Source organism: Pseudophryne corroboree, chromosome 6 (assembly GCF_028390025.1).
Source record: "Pseudophryne corroboree isolate aPseCor3 chromosome 6, aPseCor3.hap2, whole genome shotgun sequence".
NCBI classification, from domain to species: domain Eukaryota; kingdom Metazoa; phylum Chordata; class Amphibia; order Anura; family Myobatrachidae; genus Pseudophryne; species Pseudophryne corroboree.
Window position 1 is genome coordinate 564,667,667 of NC_086449.1, and position 24,433 is coordinate 564,692,099.

A 24,433-nucleotide genomic window follows, 5' to 3' on the forward strand; every position below is an offset into this window, starting at 1 on the left:
TAGACGCCCTGACAACTTTGTGGGTATACCAGCTGGTGTACGTGTTTCCTCCACTTCCTCTGGTCCCAAGAATTCTAAAAAGAATAAAAAGGGAAAAGGTTCAAGCAATCCTCATTGCTCTGGACTGGCCACGATGGGCCTGGTATGTGGATCTTCTTGAGATGCTGATTGAAGATCCGTGGCCTCTGCCTCTTCGCGAGGATCTTCTGCAACAGGGCCCGTTCGTCTACCAAGACTTACCGCGGCTACGTTTAACGGCATGGAAGTTGAACGGCTGATTCTAGCCAGGAGAGGGATACCTGACAAGGTCATCCTGACTGTGATCCAAGCCAGGAAGGGGGTAATGTCTAAACATTACCATTGTATCTGGAAGAAATATGTCTCTTGGTGTGTGAGCAGACAATATTCTGTGGTGGAATTTCATTTGGGACGTTTCCTGTTTTTTCTGCAGTCAGGAGTGGATGTGGGCCTACATCTAGGCTCCATAAAAGTCCAGATTTCGGCCTTGTTTATTTTCTTTCTGAAACAATTGGCTTCTGTCCCGGAGGTCCAGACTTTCTTAAAAGGTGTTCTGCATATCCATCCTCCCTTTGTGCCTCCCATGGCACCTTGTGGTCTCAATTTGGTGCTGCAGTTCCTCTAATCAGAATAGTTTGAACCATTACAGGAGGTAGACGTAAAGTACCTTACATGGAAGACCGTCACACTATTGGCCTTGGCTTCAGCAAGACTTCTGTCGGAACTGGGGGCGTTGTCTTACAAGAGCCCTTACTTGATTTTCCATGAGGACATAGCTGAACTCAGGACTTGTCAGCAATTTCTTCCTTAGGTGTTGTCCGCATTTCACATCAACCAACCTATTGTGATTCCGGTTGTTACTGATGCCTCTGCTACTTCAAAGTCCTTGGACGTTGTAAGGCCTTTGAAGGTATATGTAAAGTGAACTATTCGTCACAGGAAATCGGACTTGCTGTTCGTTTTATATGATGCCAACAAGATTGGGTGTCCTGCTTCAAAGCAGTCAATTGCTCGCTGGATCAGGCTCACTATCCAGCATGCTTATTCCACGGCAGTCGTGCCGATTCCAAAATCTGTACAAGCCCACTCTACTAGGTCGGTGGGTTCCTCTTGTCCAGCTGCCCGGGGTGTCTTGGCATTACAGCTCTGCCGAGCAGCTACTTGGTCGGGTTCAAACACATTTGCAAGGTTTTACAAGTTCGATACCTTGGCGTGTGAGGACCTTCAGTTTAGTCAGTCAGTCAGTTCTGCAGGAACCTCAGCACTCTCCCACCCGGTTTGGGAGCTTTGGTACTTCCCCATGGTACTAAGTGCACTCCCAGTATCCCCTAGGACATAAGAGAAAATAGGATTTTAATTACCTACCAGTAAATCCTTTTCTCGTAGTCTGTACGGGATACTGGGCGCCCGCCGGTGCTTAGTTTTTCCTGCACTGTTACTTGGTTAAGTCATGTTGTTTGGTTCAGTTGTTGCTGTTCCTGATTACAAGTTTTGGTTAGCATGGCTTTCCTCTTGTTCTGGTTGAGTTGGTTCGAATTCTCACCACTTTCCTTTTATATATCCTTCTCTGAAAGTATGTCAGTCTACTAGTGCACAGTTTCCTAGACTAAGTCTGGTAGGAGGGGCATAGAGGCAGGAGCCAGCACACCTAATCAAACTTCTATAGTGCCAATGGCTCCTAGTGGATCCGTCTATACCCCATGGTACTAAATGGATTCCCAGTATCCCCTACGGACTACGAGAAAAGGATTTACTGGTAGGTAATTAAAATCCTATTTTCTCAAGTACACATGTAAAGATTTGTGAAAAAAGTAGTTTCATTCAGGACCGAATTGGTATTTAAACATCTTAACTGTTCGTGTTGTACCATACTGTACTTGCCTACTTTTCCTACTTACGTTTTGGGAGATGGGGTGGTGAGTTAGGAAGAATGGGTGTGGATGCAATGCGCTACTTAATTGTTTTCTGAGGTAGTAGGTCTTGGTGATGCAATGTGCACAGTGGCGGATCTTGCCACGGGCAAGCGGTACTTTTGCCCGGGGCGCCGCCTTCCGGAGGGCGCCGGCGCCTTCCGGAGGGCGCCGCACCAGGGCAAGATCCGCCACTGTGCCCCCCGCAGTGCCCCGCTGTGCCCCCCCGCTTTGAAGGGAACCAGACGCGTAGCGTCTAGTTTCCCTTCATTGAGAGGACCTTAGTTGTGCGGTGCGCGATGACGTCATCGCGCACCACACAGCAAAGGTCCTCTCCATGAAGGGAAACTAGACGCTACGGTCTAGTTTCCCTTCATGTAGAGGACCTTTGCTGTGCGGTGCGCGATGACGTCATCGCGCACCGCGCAGCATAGTGGCACAGACATTAGGGGTCATAATTGACCTCTAGTGTCTATGCTGTTCTATGGGAGAGACGTAATAACGTCTCCCATAGATCGAAGAGAGGAGAGAAGAAGAGCGGCGCCGGCGGAGGAGTTCTGCAGCGGTCTGGATCAGGAACGGGGATGGTAAGTATACTTTTTTTTATTTTATTTTTTCTTTCAGCGTCGCTACAGGGGGCATAAATGGGGGCGTAACTGACCACGCCCCCATTTGAAGCCACGCCCCTATACTTTGCCCGGGGCGCCACAAGGCCAAGAACCGGCCCTGAATGTGCATCGTGTCTGCACCCACCTTCAGGAGTCCAGACTGATTCTGATTCAGGGATCTTCCAGACACGCGAGGAGAGTATGCAGCTTTGTGTTGTACTGAGGAATATAGGTTGTGCCATTAAATTGAGATTTACCATTAATCAGCTACCTTTCTAAATGCTGTGACCTGAGAGTCATTTTCAAAAACAAACATGTTAGGAAAGGTCCATATTGCAGGGTTGCACTGAACAGCAAATTATGAATATAGCCCTTCAACATAGATTAAGGTTGTATACTTCTGCACATTTATTCAAGGGTAAATAACATGACTTTTATTTTACCACTAGGCAAAGAGGTTTGCATGGCTTTCTCCCAAACTTCCTCATCAGTGTAAAATGATCATGACTACCAGGACTTTCCACCTGTCCCACAAATGTCTGATGCTACGTTCAGATGTCCAGATGGCAGAGTTTGGAGCCATAACAGATGTAGATGAACGCTTGTGCATCTTTTATAAGCACCTAGCAATGCCAAGCAGAAATGTAGCACAAACCTTGCTGGAGAGCATTACAAACAAGAAAAAGAAAATAACAGCTCTTCATCTCGCAGTCCTGGCAAGTGAGCTACGTATCTGCCCCAACCTGTCCAGCTGTAGAGACAGCCATCTGGAACCAGTGTCCACAGAGCAGCTTTGGTCATTGCTCATACATCATTGGATCAAACACTACAGTTGGTCATGTGAATGGAAAAAGAAGGGTAAAAAATCCAAACCAAATTTTGCCAGTGATGTTCTCAATACAGGTAAATGAGTAAATATAAAAGACAAAGCTAATTAACTATTGTTCAAATGCTAGATAGTGTGTCTGCTATGTCATAGGCTTTAAATAACATTTAAGTCTGCAATATGTTTATCAACAAATAAAAAAATCAAGGAATCATTTTAAATTAAATAACTGCATAACTATATTATATCCAGTGTAACGCAGCAACATAGATATCATATAACTGATAAAGCTTTTCCATACCACAAACTATTTTATCATTAAGCAAGTGGTACGTAGTGGGTAGGAGCGCACTTTACCCACCATTCTGCTATCCTCATCCACCAGCCACCATCAGTTGAAGGAAGAAGTCTTGTGGAGTGTCCTGCCCCCTTATGCACTGCAGTGTATCAAGGCTAGTCATACTGCTCCACTCTTCTCTCTACTCATGCAGCAGCATGTCTCAAAAATCAAGTAAACTGAAGTCCACACACCGTGGCCAAAGCGGAGGGCCCTGAAGTGAGTACTAGTGGGGACACACCGTGGCATAATAATGTAAATTGGTGGCACTGTGTGGCACAATTTGAACTGGGGACATTGTATGGCATAATAATGAACTGGGGACACTATGGACCTGATTCTGATTAGAACTTGATTGCTCAACTGAAGGGACGTACAAATCCGAATCAGACCTAGTGTGTCATAATAATGTGAACTGGGGACACTGTGTGGCATGATAATGTGAACTGGGGACACTGTGTGGCTTGATAATGTCAACTGAGGACACTTTGTGGCATTATAATGTGAACTGGGAACACTGACATAATAATGCGAACTGGGGACACTGTGTGACATAATGTGAACTGGGGACACAGTGTCATAATGTCAACTGTGGACACTTTGTGGCTTGATAATGTCAACTGAGGACACTTTGTGGCATAATAATGTCAACTGGGAACAATGTGTGACATAATAATGTGCACTGGGGACCACTGTGTGGCATAATAATGCGAACTGGGGACACTGACATAATGTAAACTGGGGACACTGTGTGGCATAATAATGCGAACTGGTAACACTGTGGCATAATAATGTGAACTTGGGACATTGTGTGGCATTATAATGTGAACTGGGGACACAGTATGACATAATAATGTGAACTGGGGACACTGTGTGACATAATAATATGAACTGGGGACACTGTGACATAATAATATGAACTGAGAACACGGACATAAAAATGTGAACTGGGAACACTGTGACATAATAATGTGAACTGGTGACATTGTGTGGCATTATAGTGTGAACTGGGGACAAAGTGTGACATAATAATGTGAACTGGGGACATTATGTGGCTTAATAGTATGAGCTTGGAACACTGACATAATAATGTGAACTGGGGACACTGTGACATAATAATGTTAACTGGGGACACTTTGTGGCATAATAATATGAACTGGGGACACTGTGACATAGTAATGTGAACTGGAGACACTTTGTGGCATAATAATGTGAACTGAGGACATTATGTGGCATTATAATGTGAACTGGGGACACTTTGTGCCATAATAATGTGAACTGGGGACATTGTGTGGCATAATAATATAAACTGGGAGCACTGTGACATAATAATGTGAACTGGGGACACTGACATAATAATGTGAACTGAGAACACGGACATAAAAATGTGAACTGGGAACACTGTGACATAATAATGTGAACTGGTGACATTGTGTGGCATTATAGTGTGAACTGGGGACAAAGTGTGACATAATAATGTGAACTGGGGACATTATGTGGCATAATAGTATGAGCTGGGAACACTGTGACATAATAATGTGAACTGGGGACACAGTGTGACATAATAATGTGAACTGGGGACACTATGTGGCATAATAATATGAACTGGGAACACTGATATAATAATGTGAACTGGATACACTGTGACATAGTAATTTGAACTGGGGACACTGTGTGGCATAATAATATGAACTGGGAACACTGACATAATAATGTGAACTTGGGACACTGTGACATAATAATGATAACTGGGGACACTGTGTGGCATAATAATATAAACTGGGAGCACTGTGATATAATAATGTGAACTGGGGACAATGTGACAATTTTAACTGGGGACACTGACATAATAATGTGAACTGGGGACACTGACATAATAATGTGAACTGGGGACACTTTGTGGCATAATAATATGAACTGAGGACACTGTGACATAGTAATGTGAACTGGGGACACTTTGTGGCATAATAATGTGAACTGAGGACACTGTATGGCATAATAATATAAACTGGGAGCACTGTGACATAATAATGTGAACTGGGGACACTGTGGCATAATAATGTGAACTCGGGACACTGTGACATAATGTTAACTGGGGACACTGTGTGGCATAATATAAACTGGGAACACTGACATAATAATGTGCACTGGGGACTCTGACATAATGTGAACTGGGTACACTGTGGTATAATAATATGAACTGGGAACACTGTGACATAATAATGTGAACTGGGGACACTGACATAATAATGTTAACTGGGGACACTTTGTGGCATAATAATATGAACTGGGGACACTGTGACATAGTAATGTGAACTGGAGACACGGTGGCATAATAATGTGAACTGAGGACACTATGTGGCATTATAATGTGAACTGGGGACACTTTGTGCCATAATAATGTGAACTGGGGACATTGTGTGGCATAATAATATAAACTGGGAGCTCTGTGACATAATAATGTGAACTGGGGACACTGACATAATAATGTGAACTGAGAACACAGACATAAAAATGTGAACTGGGAACACTGTGACATAATAATGTGAACTGGTGACATTGTGTGGCATTATAGTGTGAACTGGGGACAAAGTGTGACATAATAATGTGAACTAGGGACATTATGTGGCATAATAGTATGAGCTGGGAACACTGACATAATAATGTGAACTGGGGACACAGTGTGACATAATAATGTGAACTGGGGACATTGTGTGGCATAATAATATAAACTGGGAGCACTGTGACATAATAATGTGAACTGGGGACACTGACATAATAATGTGAACTGGGGACACTGTGGCATAATAATGTGAACTAGGGACACTGTGACATAATGTTAACTGAGGACACTGTGTGGCATAATATAAACTGGGAACACTGACATAATAATGTGAACTGGGGACACTGTGACATAATAGTGTTAACTGGGGACACTTTGTGGCATAATAATATGAACTGGGGACACTGTGACATAGTAATGTGAACTGGAGACACTTTGTTGCATAATAATGTGAACTGAGGACATTGTGTGGCATTATAATGTGAAACTGGGGATACTTTGTGCCATAATAATGTGAACTGGGGACGCTGTGTGACATAATAATGTGAACTGGGGACACTATGTGACATAATAATGTGAACTGAGGACATTGTGTGGCATTATAATGTGAAGCTGGGGATACTTTGTGCCATAATAATGTGAACTGGGGACACTGTGACATAATAATGTGAACTGGGGACACTATGTGACATAATAATGTGAACTGAGCACCAGAGCCGGCCCTAACCAATTTGATGCCCTAGGCAAGATTTTGGTTGGTGCCCCCTAGCACCGCCGCTAGTTCTGCAGGAGATGCCTGGCATGAGTGAGCTGGTAGCTCTGCTAACGTTGGGCGCCTTTTGTTTATGAAAATGCATCTTCTTATTTGCATTACTATGTGGCTAGGATGCACAAGCAGCTTCTGCTGATTCAAATTATATGCAGCATGTCTATATTCTGTGTGCGACTTTGGCTGTATCTGCATACGAAATGCTACATTACAGTGATTTCCAGGAATACACTGCAATGTAGCATTTCGTATGCAGATACAGCCGCAGTCACACAAAATATAGGCATGCCGCATATCATTTTAATCAGCAGAAGCTGCCGGTGCCCCTAAGCATACCAAATGCCCTAGGCAATTGCCTAGTTTGCCTATGCCTAAGGCCGGCTCTGCTGAGCACATTGTGTGGCATTATAATGTGAAACTAGGGATACTTTGTGCCATAGTAATGTGAAACTGGGGACACTGTGTGACATAATAATGTGAAACTGGGGATACTTTGTGCCATAATAATGTGAACTGGGTACACTATGGGGTATATTCAATTGAAGTCGAAAGCTGCCGTCTGTCAGAAAGACGGCAGTTTTCAGCTTTTTTAGGTCGGAAGGGGTTCCAACCTATTCAATATACCCCAAAATGATCCGACAAGTCAATATACCCCAAAATGATCCGATGGCTGGAGCCGGGTGGATGCTGCCGTGAGGTCTGGCGGCAGTGCCACATCCTCCTACAATGCTGCTGTAGCACTGCTCTCCCCCGTCTCCCTGCTGCTCTCCCCTCCCCCCCTCCCCCCCCCCCCATCTCCTCCTCTCCGCTCCCTCATCTCAATTCGACTTTTTTAAAAGTCGAATTGAGTTTGCCATTTGAACAGCCCTTGTCGGATCCATTCCGACAAATGCATGTCTGAATGGATCCGATGTCAATTGAATATACCCCTATGTGGCATAGTAATGTGAACTGGGAACAATAATGTGAACTGGGGACCTAAATTGGGCACTTTTAATTCAGGAATAAAGAGACAGGCAAGTTTTAAGCATACCTCTTTTGAAGTTATTATTTTTTATTTAAAAGGTGCCAAGAATTGTTCACAGCACGATACAGGGGGTAAATATAAAAACATCATTATTACAGAGCATAAGTACAGTACACAGCAGGTAACCGTAACGTATTACAAAGAAAGATCAGAACATTACAATAACATCACACAGTAAGTAAAAGACAAGGTATATAAGATAGCAGAGTGACATAAATGGCAATTACCAAGATGCAGAATAAAAATCAATGCTGCAATTTTATCACATTGCATGTCTGAATTTAGTTTAAAACATTGGATTAGGCATGACAGATATGGACAAAATTGTTATGCAGAATAAGAATAAGGATGCTATTTGAACATAAGCATACAAATTCAGTTCATCATAAGACATGACAGTGACACTTTGGAAAGACAGAGAAAGTATAGATTTGAGACATATGATAGAGGACCCGGCATGTAAGAGCTTACATACTAAGGGGATAATATGAGACAATGGGCCTAATTCAGCATGGATCATAGATGTGCAAAAAATAGCACATCTACAATCCATGACACTGACATGCAAGGGGACACCCAGCACAGGGCAAGTCCGTCCTGCATACCGCATCCAGGTGGCGATCAGGGGCGTAGCCAGTACTTTGTGGGCCCCATAGCAACATTTTGTGGGGCCCCTGCTTCTAGAGAGACACCTCTCTGCAGCAGTTGTTAAATGTGTGCCCCATATAAGTGCTCTAGTTCATTTTCTGAACCATAGTAGTGCTTTAATTCATGTTATGCCCCATAGTAGTCCTTTCATTAATGTTATGCCCCATAGTAGTGCTTTAGTTTATTTTATGAATCATAGTAATGCCCTAGTTCACATTATGCCCCACAATGTAGGGCCACCAGTACACATGACATAACACAGTACCCAATACACATTAGGACATGCAGTTCCCTAGTTCATATGCCACACTATAGTACCTCCACTTCATACTGTGCCACATTACAGTGCCTCAGCTCATATTATGTAACATTATAATACCCTCCTGTTAATGTTATACCACATTACATTGAGAAGGTCCAGGAGTATAACTAGATATACTGTAGACACCATGGCAAAAGTTTGTAAGGGCCTTTATGTACTACAGTATCAATTGTACGCTGATGATACTCAAATCTACCTATCCTCCCCTGATTTGTCACCGTCTGTATTGGGCCGTGTCACTGAATGCCTTTCTGCCATTTCATCTTGGATGTCATCTCATCACCTCAAACTCAACATTTCCAAAACAAAATTAATTATTTTCCCACCAGACAAGAGTAGTTACCAATGTGAAGAAATAGGTTACCCTATGGTGCTCAGGCGCTATAGGTATGAGATGCTGTGCCCAGCAGCTGCCTCAGAGGTATAAGGGAAGTCACTCCCACAAGGTAAACAAAAAAGCAAAATAGAGGCTGCGCTAGATTTGTTCAATATGATAACAAATTGTAATGTAACCAATATCACATTTTAATAATAAAAGTAAAATATATAAAATACATACACTAAGTTTTTAGGGTAGTTAAACCATAAAAATGCATGCAACACTAATATAGAATTTAGAAAAAAGCACAAGTAGTACTATAAATTAATCGAGGGTTACCCAAAGGGCAAGGAGTTGGAAAGAGGATTGGTATTAGGAAGTCCATTCCAAAGTTTTTCCCCAAGAAATAAAGTCCAGCATAGGCAGATAATGAGGAGGTAGTCAGTTGTCCGGTATGAAATAAATTACCGCTAGAGGGTATGGTGCTCCAAGGTTATAGCTGGTGAGCTCCTCATGCAGTGCGGTATGTGGACATCATCGGTTCAACTTAGATGCAAAGTCCTCCAAATAGAATCCTGGCGTGTGTCCCTGTAAACCTGATGCGTTTCGCTGCAATCAACTAGCAGCTTTTTTTGAAAAAGCTGCTAGTTGATTGCAGCGAAACGCATCAGGTTTACAGGGACCCACGGCTGGATTCTATTGTTGGAAGACCGGACCATCCCCTATTGCATTCCAGACTTCCATCTGCATTTGGAGGACTTTGCATCTAAGTTGAACCGATGATGTCCACATACCGCACTGCATGAGGAGCTCACCAGCTATAACCTTGGAGCACCATACCCTTTAGCGGTAATTTATTTCATACCGGACAACTGCCTACCTCCTAATTATCTGCCCATGCTGGACTTTATTTCTTGGGGAAAAACTTTGGAACGGACTTCCTAATATCAATCCTCTTTCCAACTCCTGGCCCTTTGGGTAACCCTCGATTTATTTATAGTACTACTTGTGCTTTTTTTTAAATTCTATATTAGTGGTGCATGCATTTTTATGGTTTAACTACCCTAAAAACTTAGTGTATGTATTTTATATATTTTACTTTTATTATTAAAATGTGATATTGGTTACATTACAATTTGTTATCATATTGAACAAATCTAGCGCAGCCTCTATTTTGCTTTTTTGTTTACCAAGAGTAGTTACCAACCTGATATCTCCATAACTGTTGACAATGCGACTATCTACCCTACCCCACAAGCTCGCTGCCTAGGTGTCATCCTTGACTCTGAACTGTCCTTTGTTCCCCACATTCAATCTGTCTCTAAATCATGTTACATGCACCTAAAAAAACATATCCAAAATACATCCTTATCTTACACAAGACACTGCAAAAACTCTAATCCATGCACTCATCATCTCCCGCATTGATTATTGTAATAGTCTCCTTACTGGTCTTCCCAAACATAGGCTCTCACCACTACAATCCATTTTAAATGCAGCTGCGAGGCTAAGCTTCCTCGCTAGATGTTCTTCTTCTGCTGATCCGCTCTGTCAGTCCCTTCATTGGTTATCGGTATTCTACCGTGTTAAATATAAAATACTTTTACTTACATACAAGGCTATTAACCAAACTGCACCAACATATATCTCTTCACTCATCTCAAAATATCTCCCTACATGACCTCTCCGCTCTGCACAAGATCTGCGTCTTTCATCCACATGTATTACTTGTTCCCACTCAAAACTACAGGACTTTATCCGGGCCTCACCCACTCTGTGGAATGCCCTCCCACGCACAATAAGACTCTCCTCTAGTCTCCAAACCTTTAAACGTTCCCTGAACACTCACCTCTTCTGACAAGCCTATCAAATTCCAGACCCACCCACATAACCTTCAATGCTTCCCTATCTAATTACATCCTTTCTGTATAGTCCACCTAACCTAACATAATTTGTCTTCCAACATTGCTAGGTGATCATATCGTACAACCCATTAAGAACCTAGCAACCTGGCGGACCATTATGCAATAGGTACAGTAGCATCTATCCTTGTGTATCAATGCCTATTTCCCTATAGATTGTAAGCTTGCGAGCAGGGTCTTCCTACCTCTATGTCTGTCTGTTTTTGCCCAGTATTATTCTATAACTGTTGTTCTAATTGTAAAGTGCAATGGAATATACTGCGGTATATAAAAAAACGCTAATAATAATAATAATAATAATACTACCCAATGGTGAAAAATGTATATAACATATGTAACTACAACAAAAGAAGATGGGCCCCTCTCAGCTCTGGGCTCCATAGCAGATGCACTGCACCTATGGTATCTACGCCCTTGGCGGCGATGCTTTCGCATGTTTAGGGTAGCTCTCTTCCTATGCAGCCTAGCTGCTAAGGCAGGTAGCTACCAGCCATGTTTCGGGTCGCAGCGACTGCGTATGACATCCCGCAGCCGTCACAGCCCGCCTGTAAATGGTCTGGACACGCCTGCGTTGTCCGGACCGCAACCACCAAGCGCCGCCGCAACGCCCCCTCCTACCCAGTGAGACAGAGGTGTTTGCAGGTGTGAGATGCCGTTGCATCTCTCTGTGTGCGCACTCGCAGTGAGGCTTCTATGCATGCGCACACTTCACAGGGCATCAGCATGTGAACGCTGCTGGGCAGGGTTCCATGCTGAATTAGGCCCTGTATGAGGTAGCCATCTAGTGCATACATGATACTCAAGAGAGCAGTTTTGGGGGTCAGGCAGGTAGCTGCTGTATAGGTTGAAGAGGTGAGTGGAGCATACTTGCCTACCTGACCCTCTCCATGAGGGAGAAAATGCTCTGTTCCTGGACTTTCCTGGTAATGTATGATTGCCATCACCTGTCGTGAAACACCTTTCTTATCAATTAACTAGCTCACCACAGGTGATGGCAATCATACATTACCAGGAAAGTCCAGGAACAGAGCATTTTCTCCCTCATTGAGAGGGTCAGGTAGGCAAGTATGGAGTGGAGCCTTGATGGTACCAAGATCCAAATGAAGCAGAGACCAAGATGGTACTCCAGTTTGGTTGGGGCAGAGGCCTAGCGGTATAAAGGAATTAATGATTGAGAGCCAGAGATGTTTTTACCCTAAGGGAAGTGATGGAGTTAGGTAGGAGCAGGATTCATTTGCTGCAGCCCATAAAAGCTGGCTAGGGCTGAAAAGCAGGGAGTGGCTTCCTACAGGTAGCAGGCCTTTTGCTAATCACAGCCTGGTCTTGCAGTCCCAGAGAGGGGAAGCACCGCCCCATGGACCTGGCTGTCCTGCGGGTGACTGGCAAGTAGAACTTCCAATAGGAAGTCACTGCCAGTCACAGTGTAGCCAGTGCAGTCTCACAGACTGCATCTGGCTCACTGAGCTGAGGTGGTGGATTTTACTGTGGGGACTGTGGTCCTGCAGCCCATTGGTAAAATCCACCACTGGGGCTGTGGTATATTTTATCGACATTCATAATATCAACATGGTTGTAATGTTGACATAGTTGTAATGTCGGCACTGATAAAATTAAATGTAAGCATGATAAGAATGTCAACAAAATGTGCCTGGTGGCCAACCTGGCGGCTGCTGCAGTGTCTTCCAGGTCTGGCAGTCAGCTAAGTCTAATCCTATCTCATCCCCTAGTGCCTATGAATATTGACAAAATATATCAAAATGTGCGCCGGCCCTTTTCTCTGGTTTTGTGTTTGGATCTGTATCTCCTACGTGTTTTGGATCTGGATTGGTTTTGCCAAAACCGCCCTTGCAAGATTTGGATCTGGATTTGTTTTGGATCTGTATTTTTTCAGAAAAATCATAAACATAGCTAAAATAACTGAATTTGGGCCCGATTTTGTTCCTACAGTACTATTAACCTCAATAAAATTAATGTCCAATCATTTCCAGTCAATTTTGAACACCCCACAGTTCACAATGGGCCTAATTCAGACCTGATCGGTGCTGTGCGTTTTCGCACAGCAGCCGATCAGGTCTGAACTGCGCATTACACATTTTACATCGTGAGAGGATTTCAACTGGGTGAATTGAACATGTCCCATGTTTTGCCCACACTATAAACTTGGTGGTTCAGAATGTTTGTAAAAATTACAGGGTCATGTAGGAGATGCTGTCGATTGACCGGAAAAATGATGGACATTTCTGCAGTGGGGTACACTGATATTCCACAGGGAATAACATCAGGGTATAGAGTTGGACCTCCTCGTTAAGGGCCCTTGTGTTTACCAGGACCTGGCAAGACTTGCTTTGACGGCGTGGCTCTTGAAGCTTCACTCAGGGCCAAAGGATTTTCTGAGGCAGTTATTCAAACTATGTTGAAGGCCCGCAAACCGGCTTCTGCATGGATTTATTATAGGGTCAGGAATTCTTACTTCACCTGGTGTGCTGCTAAGAATTATGATGCATACAAGTTTAGTACTTCCAGACTTTTGGCTTTTTTGCAACAAAGCCTGGATTTAGGACTTCGCCTGGCCTCCCTCAAGGTTCACATTTCTGCCCTGTCGGTGTGGTTCCTGACGTTCATACATTCACTCAGGGCATACTACGGATTGAGCCTCCCTATGTCCCTCCTGTGGCTCCATGGGATCTGTTTGTTGTTCTTAATGCCCTTCAAGAGTCTCCGTTTGAACCTCTTGAGTCTGTGGACCTTATTAAGGTCATTTTTCTGTTGGCTATTGCCTCTGCTAGGAGGGTGTCAGACTTAGGCGCTTTGTCCTGTTGTCCACCCTTTCTGATTCTTCACCGTGACCAGGCAGTTCTTAGAACTCGCCCTGGTTATCTACCTACGGTGGTGTCATCTTTCCACCTTAACCGAGAGATTGTGGTTCCGGCCTTTATCTCTCCTGGTTTATCCTCCAAAAAGCGGTCTTTGGATGTGGTACGGGCTCTCCGTATATATGTAGAAAGGACTGCCTCTATCAGGAGGTCAGATTCTCTTTTTGTACTTTTTGGTTTTCACAAACGTGGCTGGCCTGCGAATAAGCAAACCTTGGCCAGATGGATTAGAATGGTGATTGCACAAGCTTATGCGCAGGCTGGACTCCCAGCTCCTGCTGCTATCAAGGCCCACTCTACTCGGTCTGTTGGACCTTCTTGAGCGGCCCGCCGTGGCGCGTCCGCTGAACAATTGTGCAAAGCGGCTACGTGGTCCTCAGTGAACACGTTCATCAGGTTCTATGCCTTTGATACTTCTGCCTCCCAGGATGTTTCCTTTGGACGCCGGGTTCTTGTGCCCGCTACTGTGCGTCCCCTCCCATGAGGAACTGCTTTAGGACATCCCTGATGTTATTCCCTGTGGAATACTAGTGTACCCCGCTGCAGTAAAGGAGATTTATGGTAAGACTTACCATTGTTAAATCTCTTTCTGCGAGGTACACTGGTTTCCACAGGGTGACCACTCTGACGCACTTAGCTTTTTTTGGGTTTGTATGGCATTAGCCGCTAGTCCCTTCTCCTGTTGTGAGAATGTGGGTCTATGTGACTAACATCTACCGTCTCTCTTACCTGCTACTGCATTGGACTGGTTAACAAAACTGAGCTCCAGTGCCTGGAGGCGGGGCTATAGAGGAGGCGGTGCAGTGCATCCTGGGAATAGTCAAAGCTTTAGCCTATTGGTGCCTCGGATCAAGATCCAACTCTACACCCCGATGTTATTCCCTGTGGAAACCAGTGTACCTCGCAGAAAGAGATTTAACAATGGTAAGTCTTACCATAAATCTCCTTTTTCGCCATTCTGCAAGTGCATGTAGAAGATGGCAGCACTTGCAAGAACTGTTGAATTTTCCCTGCCATCAGACGAAGCAAGAGGTAGTAACAAGGTGGAATTCAACCCTTTATATGCTTCAGCTGAAGGAGGAACAGCAAAAGGCTATACAAGTCTACACAACAACCTATGACATAGGGAAAGAGGAATGCATCTTACTCAAGTGCAGTGGAGAATACTTTCTGTGTTGTGAAAGATTCTCATCAAACCCTTTGCCACATGTGAAGTTAATTCAGAGTCAGACACTGCAAACTTGAGTCAGTTAATTCCCCTGATTAGACTCTTGGAAAAGCAGTTAGCGGGAGCAATTGAAGGAGGAAGTGAAACGAAGTGATTCCGCTAAGTATGTCTGACTTGTAGATCAAGCCCTTCATTTGCTTTGCCAGGATTCAAGGGTCATCAATCTCTTGAAATCACATCACTATATTTTGGTGACCATACTTGATCCTAGGTTTAAGTCTGCAGAGATGGAAAGAGCTGTTGGTGATAAAATTGTCAGCTCAAGTAGAGCGTGACACAACAAAATCTCCTTTCTACAGTTTCTCTGGAAAGGAAAAAAACTAAATTTTCCTAAGAGACCCAGTGGCAGGTCAGTCAGCAAAAACTTGTGACATCTGGTACGGACTGAAGGCGCTACCTACAATAACTGACATGTCTACTGTGACTGCAATTCAATTATACGGTCAGTACGGATGGTGTAATGGTTAGCAAGCATTACTGCCACACAGCACTGAGGTCATGGGTTCTATTACAACCACTGCCTATCGGTGTGGAGTTTGTATATTCTCCCCGTACTTGCGTGTGTTTACTCTGGGTACTCTGGTTTCCTCCCACACTCCAAAAATATACTGGTAGGTTAATTGGCTCCCAACAAAAATTAACCCTAGTGTGTATATATGTGTGTGTGCATGTGGTAGGGAGTCAGTATTGGAACAGGCTGTTCCAATACTGGCAGGAAAAAAAAAAAGCAATTTGAAGGCCCTTGCACAAACTGGCTTTGCTTTACTTAAGTTGCCCACCCTCCAGTGCAGAGGCGGAACTACCGGCAGTGCAAGCAGTGCGTTGCACTGGGGCCCGCCTCTGTTCAGGGGCCTAAGCATGTAATGAGTCAAACTGACTCATTACATGCCGCTGTGCGCTGCGGGCAACCGCTGCCCGCAGCGCACAGCCGCCCGGAGAGAGAGGAGAGGAGCGGCGCGCACTGCAGCGGTATGGGGTAAGGTGGAGGACGGAGGTGAAGGAGGGAGCCGCAGCAGCGCTTTGTTACTGGTGGAGGCGCTGTTGCTGCTGCTCCTCAGCTTCACTATAGGCTGTCTCTGAGAACAGCCTATAGTGAAGCAGAGGGGCAGCAGCAGCAGCGCCTCCACCAATAACACAGCGCTGCTGCGGCTCCCTCCTCCACCTCCCTCCTCCTTCTTCTCTACTGCCCGGGAAGCTGCACAAGGAGCCTGAGCCAACAGAGAGGGTAAGTATAATTTTTCTCTTTCTTTCTTTCTTTCTTTCTTTCTTTCTTTCTTTCTTTCTTTCTTTTTTTATTTGTTGGGACTGCCTGCCGCAATGTGTGAAAAGGGGGAATCAGCCTGCCGCAATGTGTAAAAAGGGGGGACTGCCTGCCGCTATGTATAAAAATGGGGAATCTGCCTGCCGCTATGTATAAAAATGGGGAATCTGCCTGCCGCAATGTGTAAAAAGGGGGAATCTGCCTGCCGCAATGTAAAAATGGGGAATCTGCCTGCCGCAATGTGTAAAAAGGGGGAATCAGCCTGCCGCAATGTGTAAAAATGGGGAATCTGCCTGCCGCTATGTATAAAAATGGGGAATCTGCCTGCTGCTATGTGTAAAAAGGTAGAATCTGCCTGCCGTAATGTGTAAAAAGGGCACGCTGTCTGCCGTTATGTGTAAAAAGTGTATGCTGTCTGCCGTAATGTGTAAAATGGGGATGCTGTCTGCCGTTATGTGTAAAAAGTGTATGCTGTCTGCCGTAATGTGTAAAAAGGGGATGCTGTCTGCCGCTATGTGTAACGAGGGCACGCTGTCTGCCATTATGTGTAAAAAGTGTATGCTGTCTGCCGTAATGTGTAAAAAGGGGATGCTGTCTGCCGCTATGTGTAACGAGGGCACGCTGTCTGCCATTATGTGTAAAAAGTGTATGCTGTCTGCCGTAATGTGTAAAATGGGGACGCTGTCTGCCGTAATGTGTAAAAAGTGCACGCTGTCTGCCGCTATGTGTAACGAGGGCACGCTGTCTGCCGCTATGTGTAACAAGGGCACGCTGTCTGCCATTATGTGTAAAAAGTGTATGCTGTCTGCCGTAATGTGTTAAAAGGGGATGCTGTCTGCCGCTATGTGTAACGAGGGCACGCTGTCTGCCATTATGTGTAAAAAGTGTATGCTGTCTGCCGTAATGTGTAAAATGGGGACGCTGTCTGCCGTAATGTGTAAAAAGTGCACGCTGTCTGCCGCTATGTGTAACGAGGGCACGCTGTCTGCCGTTATGTGTAAAAAGTGCACGCTGTCTGCCGTTATGTGTAAAAAGGGGAATCTGTTCGCTGTAAGGTGTAAAAGGGTCTCTACCTGGTGTAGTGGTGCTACTGTGCGGCGTAATTTGAAGAATGAAGACTACTGTGCACCATTTTATGAATTGGTATTATTTTGTGGACACACCCCTTCCCCACGAAGCCACGCCACTATGTATTTTTGCGCGCGCCTACGGCGCGCACTGCCCATGGGGTGGACTTGGATGGGATGGGGGAGGGGGGGGGCAAAGCATTTAAGTATAATTTTTCTTTCTTTCTTTTCTCTTTCTTTCTTTCTTTCTTTCTTTCTTTCTGTCTCTTTCTTTTTTTATTTGTTGGGACTGCCTGCCGCAATGTGTAAAAAGGGGGAATCAGCCTGCCGCAATGTGTAAAAAGGGGGGACTGCCTGCCGCTATGTATAAAAATGGGGAATCTGCCTGCCGCTATGTATAAAAATGGGGAATCTGCCTGCCGCAATGTGTAAAAAGGGGGAATCTGCCTGCCGCAATGTAAAAATGGGGAATCTGCCTGCCGCAATGTGTAAAAAGGGGGAATCAGCCTGCCGCAATGTGTAAAAATGGGGAATCTGCCTGCCGCTATGTATAAAAATGGGGAATCTGCCTGCTGCTATGTGTAAAAAGGTAGAATCTGCCTGCCGTAATGTGTAAAAAGGGCACGCTGTCTGCCGTTATGTGTAAAAAGTGTATGCTGTCTGCCGTAATGTGTAAAATGGGGATGCTGTCTGCCGTTATGTGTAAAAAGTGTATGCTGTCTGCCGTAATGTGTAAAAAGGGGATGCTGTCTGCCGCTATGTGTAACGAGGGCACGCTGTCTGCCATTATGTGTAAAAAGTGTATGCTGTCTGCCGTAATGTGTAAAAAGGGGATGCTGTCTGCCGCTATGTGTAACGAGGGCACGCTGTCTGCCATTATGTGTAAAAAGTGTATGCTGTCTGCCGTAATGTGTAAAATGGGGACGCTGTCTGCCGTAATGTGTAAAAAGTGCACGCTGTCTGCCGCTATGTGTAACGAGGGCACGCTGTCTGCCGCTATGTGTAACAAGGGCACGCTGTCTGCCATTATGTGTAAAAAGTGTATGCTGTCTGCCGTAATGTGTAAAAAGGGGATGCTGTCTGCCGCTATGTGTAACGAGGGCACGCTGTCTGCCATTATGTGTAAAAAGTGTATGCTGTCTGCCGTAATGTGTAAAATGGGGACGCTGTCTGCCGTAATGTGTAAAAAGTGCACGCTGTCTGCCGCTATGTGTAACGAGGGCACGCTGTCTGCCGTTATGTGTAAAAAGTGCACGCTGTCTGCCGTTATGTGTAAAAAGGGGAATCTGTTCGCTGTAAGGTGTAAAAGGGTCTCTACCTGGTGTAGTGGTGCTACTGTGCGGCGTAATTTGAAGAATGAAGACTACTGTGCACCGTTTTATGAATTGGTATTATTTTGTGGACACACCCCTTCCCCACGAAGCCACGCCACTATGTATTTTTGCGCGCGCCTACGGCGCGCACTGCCCATGGGGTGGACTTGGATGGGATGGGGGAGGGGGGGGCAAAGCATTTTGTCGCACCTGGGCCCACCGCTTGCTTGTTCCGCCACTGCTCCAGTGTGTACTCAGAAAGAGTTTTCAGCGCAGCTGGGAACCTTGTCATTGATTGGCGTAGAAGGTCCTGCTCTCCTCTCAAATGTTTGTCCTCCATATCTATCAACAAACATGAAGTGGAGTACAGCACACACCCCAATTTGTACATAAAATTTAAATCTCACAGCGTCGCACAATACGTGTATGAGTCAGAAATAGTAATCGTACACTGTGGTTTAATTTCACCAACAGTGTTGCACAATACGTGTATGAGTATGAAATAAAATATATTACTGTGGTACCACCTTCACCCACAGTGTCACATAATATCTGTATGAGTCAGAAATAGTAATTGTAGTCGAAAACTGTGGTTAAATTTCACCAACAGTGTCGCACAATACGTGTATGAGTATGAAATAAAATATATTACTGTGGTACCACCTTCACCCACAGTGTCGCACAATACGTGTATGAGTCAGAAATAGTAATCGAGCACTGTGGTTTAATTTCACCAACAGTGTCGCACAATATGTGTATGAGTATGAAAATATATTACTGTGGTACCACCTTCACCCACAGTGTCGCACAATACGTGTATGAGTCAAAAATAGTATTCAAACACTGCAGTTTAATTTCACCAACAGTGTCGCACAATACGTGTATGAGTATGAAATAAAATATATTACTGTGGTACCACCTTCACCCACAGTGTCACATAATATCTGTATGAGTCAGAAATAGTAATCGAACACTGTGGTTTAATTTCACCAACAGTGTTGCACAATACGTGTATGAGTATGAAATAAAATATATTACTGTGGTACCACCTTCACCCACAGTGTCACACAATACGTGTATGAGTCAGAAATAGTAATCGAACACTGTGGTTTAATTTCACCAACAGTGTTGCACAATACGTGTATGAGTATGAAATAAAATATATTACTATGGTACCACCTTCACCCACAGTGTCACACCATACGTGTATGAGTCAGAAATAGTAATCGAACACTGTGGTTTAATTTCACCAACAGTGTCGCACAATACGTGTATGAGTATGAAATATTGTAAAATGTATTACTGTGGTACCACCTTCATCCACAGTGTACATGCATGAGTCAGAAATAGTAATTGAACAGTGTCACACAATACGTGTATGACTACACTGTGCGCTGACCGGCAGTGTCACCGAAAATACAATAGTATAGTACACTGGGATTTAGCACCAAAAAAAAAAAAAAAAAGATATATTTTTCAAATAATATATTTAGCTATAACTGGTGCAGAGCACCCCTAGATTAGCAGAGGACTCCTTTATGTACAACAAAGCATGGACCACCTACAGTGCCACTATTTATGTGCATGGTTATACACTGGCAGTGTCACAGAAAAATAATAGTATAGTAGGGATCAGTATGATTTACCTACAATCAAAATCCCAGCTGTCAAAATACCTACAACAATTGACTGATGGTCAAAATACAGAGAAGGTCAAAATACCGTCATTTAAAATGTCGACTTGGTCAAAATACCGACATTTAAAATGTCGACAGGTCAAAAAGTCAACATGCGCTTTTCAATTTTTTTGGGTGTGTATGTCGACATAGGTTAACATGGACACCGTATAAGTGCACTGCACTCAGCACACTATTATATTCCCCCTTCATGTCCACTGGGATGGTAAAATATGAACAAGTCGGTTTCAATGAACAAAAAATGAAATATTCATGTCGATTTTTTTGACCTGTCGACGTTTTAAATGTCGGTATTTTGACCGTGTCAACATTTTTAATGTCAGTATTTTGACCATGCCAGTATTTTGACCTCGTCTGTATTTTGACCATAGGTCAATGGTTGTTGATGTTTTGACCGTCAGGATTTTGATTGTAGGTAAATTGACTGGATCCCATACAGTACACTGGGGTTTAGCAATATAAAAAATATATATATTTTTTAAATTATATTTCTCTTACATCCTAGAGCAGGCATTCCCAACCGCGGTCCTCAAGGCACATCAACAGTGCAGGTTTTAGTGATACCCAGGCTGCAGCACAGATGGTTAAATCAAAATAACTGAGGTACTAATTAAGTCACCTGTGCTGAAGCCTTGATATCACTAAAACATGCACTGTTAGTGTGCCTTGAGGACCGTGGTTGGGAATGCCTGTCCTAGAGGATGCTGGGGACTCCAAAAGGACCATGGGGTATAGACAGGATCCGCAGGAGACATGGGCACACTAAAAGACTTTGACTGGGTGTGAACTGGCTCCTCCCTCTATGCCCCTCCTCCAGACCTCAGTTAGATTCTGTGCCCAGGAGTGACTGGACACACACTAGGGGAGCTCTACTGAGTTTCTCTGGAAAGACTTTTGTTAGGTTTTTTATTTTCAGGGAGACCTGCTGGCTACAGGCTCCCTGCATCGTGGGACTGAGGGGAGAGAAGTCAGACCTACTTCTTAGTTCAAAGGCTCTGCTTCTTAGGCTACTGGACACCATTAGCTCCAGAGGGTTCGATCACTTGGTGCGCCTAGCTGCTTGTTCCCGGAGCCGCGCCGTCACCCCCCTCATAGAAGCCAGAAGAGAGTAGCCGGGTGAGTATTAGAAAAACAGAAGGCTTCGGACAGCAGAAGACTTCAGTGACGGAGGTACAGCGCAGCGGTCGCGCTGCGCTCCATGCTCCCACACACACCAACGGCACTCACAGGGTGCAGGGCGCTGGGGGGGGGAGCGCCCTGGGCGGAAGTTACTGAAGGCTTTTTTGCACTGGCACAAGGCATATTCGGTGCCCGGGCACCGTAAACGATACCCCCGCCAGTATAAAGAATTCAAATTTGAGCGGGACTACAGCGCGCTGGGATGGGGCGGGGCTTAGCCGCACAGCTTACCAGCGCCATTTTCTCTCTCCACAGCCGCTGCAGAGACGCAGGCCCGGACCTCCAAGCTCCTTACAAGTAACAAAGGAGCAAAACGGGGGGGGGGGGGGCACATGCAATTTGGTGCTTTATATGTATATTACAGCGCAAACACCATATATTATTTGTTTGTATTATAAGGGCGCTGGGGTGTGAGCTGGCATACTCCCTCTGTGTTCTCTCTACAGGCTTCCCTGTGGGTCTGTCCCCTTTATTTGGCCGGTGTGAGTGTGGGTGTGTCGGTACTACGTGTCGACATGTCTGAGGCTGAGTGTTCCTCCCCGGAGGAAGTTACTGGGGGCGCAGAAAAGGATTTGGGAATGACTCTGTCGGCACAGCCGACTGCTTATTGAGTGAATATGTTGAGTACACTGAATGCAAATGTGGCTTTATTGTCTAAAAGGCTGGATAAATCTGATTCTCAGACACAAACATGGAGGAAATCCATGGAGGACGCTTTGTCTCAGGTACAGACCCCCTCAGGGTCACATAAACGTTCATTTACCCAGATGGCAGATACAGATACCGACACAGACTCTGATTCCAGTGTCGATTTCAATGAGGCTACTTTACATCCAAAGGTAGTTAAGAGTATTCAGTACATGATTGTGGCTATTAAAGATGTTTGGCATATTTCTGAGGAACCTCCTGTTCCAGATACAAGGGTTTGTTTATTTAAAGGGAAAAAGCCTGAGGTGAAGTTTCCCCCCTCTCATGAACTGAACGCTCTTTGTGAAAAGGCTTGGGAGTCACCTGACAAAAGGTGGCAGATTCCCAAGAGAATTTTTATGGCATATCCTTTCCCCTCTGACGACAGGGAAAAATGGGAGTCGCCTCCATATCTGGACAAGGCTCTATCCCGATTGTCCAAAAAGGTGGCACTTCCGTCTCCTGACACGACTGCCCGTATCCGGCGGATCGCAAGCAGGAGACAATATTGAAGGCCATTTTTGTTACTACTGGTGCATTACTCAGACCTGCTGTGGCGTCGGCGTGGGTGAGTAGTGCTATTGCTAAGTGGGCTGATAATTGAGCTTCTGATATGGATACCCTTGATAAGGATAACATTCTTCTGACTCTTGGTTATATCAAGGATGCTGCGGATTACCTAAAGGATGCGGCGAGGGATATTGGCCTCTTGGGATCAAGAGCCAATGCCATGGCGGTCTTGGCCAGGAGGGCGCTGTGGATTCATCAATGGAATGCTGATGCCAACTCCAAGAAAGCTATGGAAGCTCTTCCTTTTAAAGGTAGTGTCTTGTTTGGTGATGGCCTTGCTGACCTGGTGTCTACCGCTACTGCGGATAAGTCATCTTTTCTTCCTTATGTTCCCACACAACAGAAAAAGGCGCCCCATTATCAGATGCAGTCCTTTCGGCCTAATAAATACAAAAAAGGAAAGGGCTCGTCCTTCCTCGCTTCAAAGGGTAGAGGAAGGGGAAAGAGGTCACCTGCCGTGCCTGGCACCCAGGACCATAAGTCCTCCCCCGCCTCTACCAAGTCCACCGCATGATGCTGGGGCTCCCCTGCGGGAGTCCATCTCCGATTCTTCAGTCAGGTCTGGGTTCAATCGGCCCTGGATCCTTGGGTTTTAGACATAGTCTCCCAAGGGTACAAGCTGGAGTTTCACGAGATACCCCCCCGCCGCTTTTTCAAGTCGGCCTTGCCAGTTTCTCTTCCAGAAAGGGAAGTAGTAAATGCTGCAATACAAAAGCTGTGTCAACAGAGGGTCATTGTACCGGTTCCCCCGTCCCAATGGGGGGAAGGGTTCTATTCGAGCCTCTTTGTCGTGCCGAAGCCGGACGGCTCGATCAGACCGATTCTGAACCTAAAATCCCTCAATCCATACTTGAAAACTTTCAAGGTCAAGATGGAATCTCTTCGAGCTGTGATTTTATGGCGTCAGTCGACATAAAGGATGCCTACTTACACGTCCCGATATATCCTCCTCATCAGGCCTTCCTAAGATTTGCGGTGCAGGATTGTCATTACCAATTTCAGACGTTGCCGTTTGGGCTTTCCACGGCCCCGAGGGTTTTTACCAAGGTAATGGCGGAAATGATGGTACTCCTTCGCAAGCAGGGGGTCACAATTATCCCGTACTTGGACGATCTCCTGATAAAGGCGAGATCAAAGGAAAATTTGCTAAGAAATGTGGAACTCTCCCTGTCGGTTCTGCGACATCATGGTTGGATTCTAAATTTGCCGAAGTCTCAGTTGATCCCAACAAATCGGCTGCCCTTCTTGGGCATGATCCTAGACACGGAACTACAGAGAGTGTTTCTTCC

General features: G+C 44.9%; 1 protein-coding gene across 1 annotated transcript in view; it reads left to right on the top strand.

Annotated features, from left to right (window-relative positions):
• Window positions 1-24,433, top strand: part of LOC134932925 (putative tetratricopeptide repeat protein 41) — a 244,185-nt gene that overhangs the window by 135,503 nt on the left and 84,249 nt on the right. Inside the window, exon 6 of the mRNA XM_063927785.1 lies at window positions 2,986-3,439. Coding sequence (XP_063783855.1) covers window positions 2,986-3,439 — 454 coding nt within the window. The remainder of the gene's footprint in view (window positions 1-2,985; window positions 3,440-24,433) is intronic.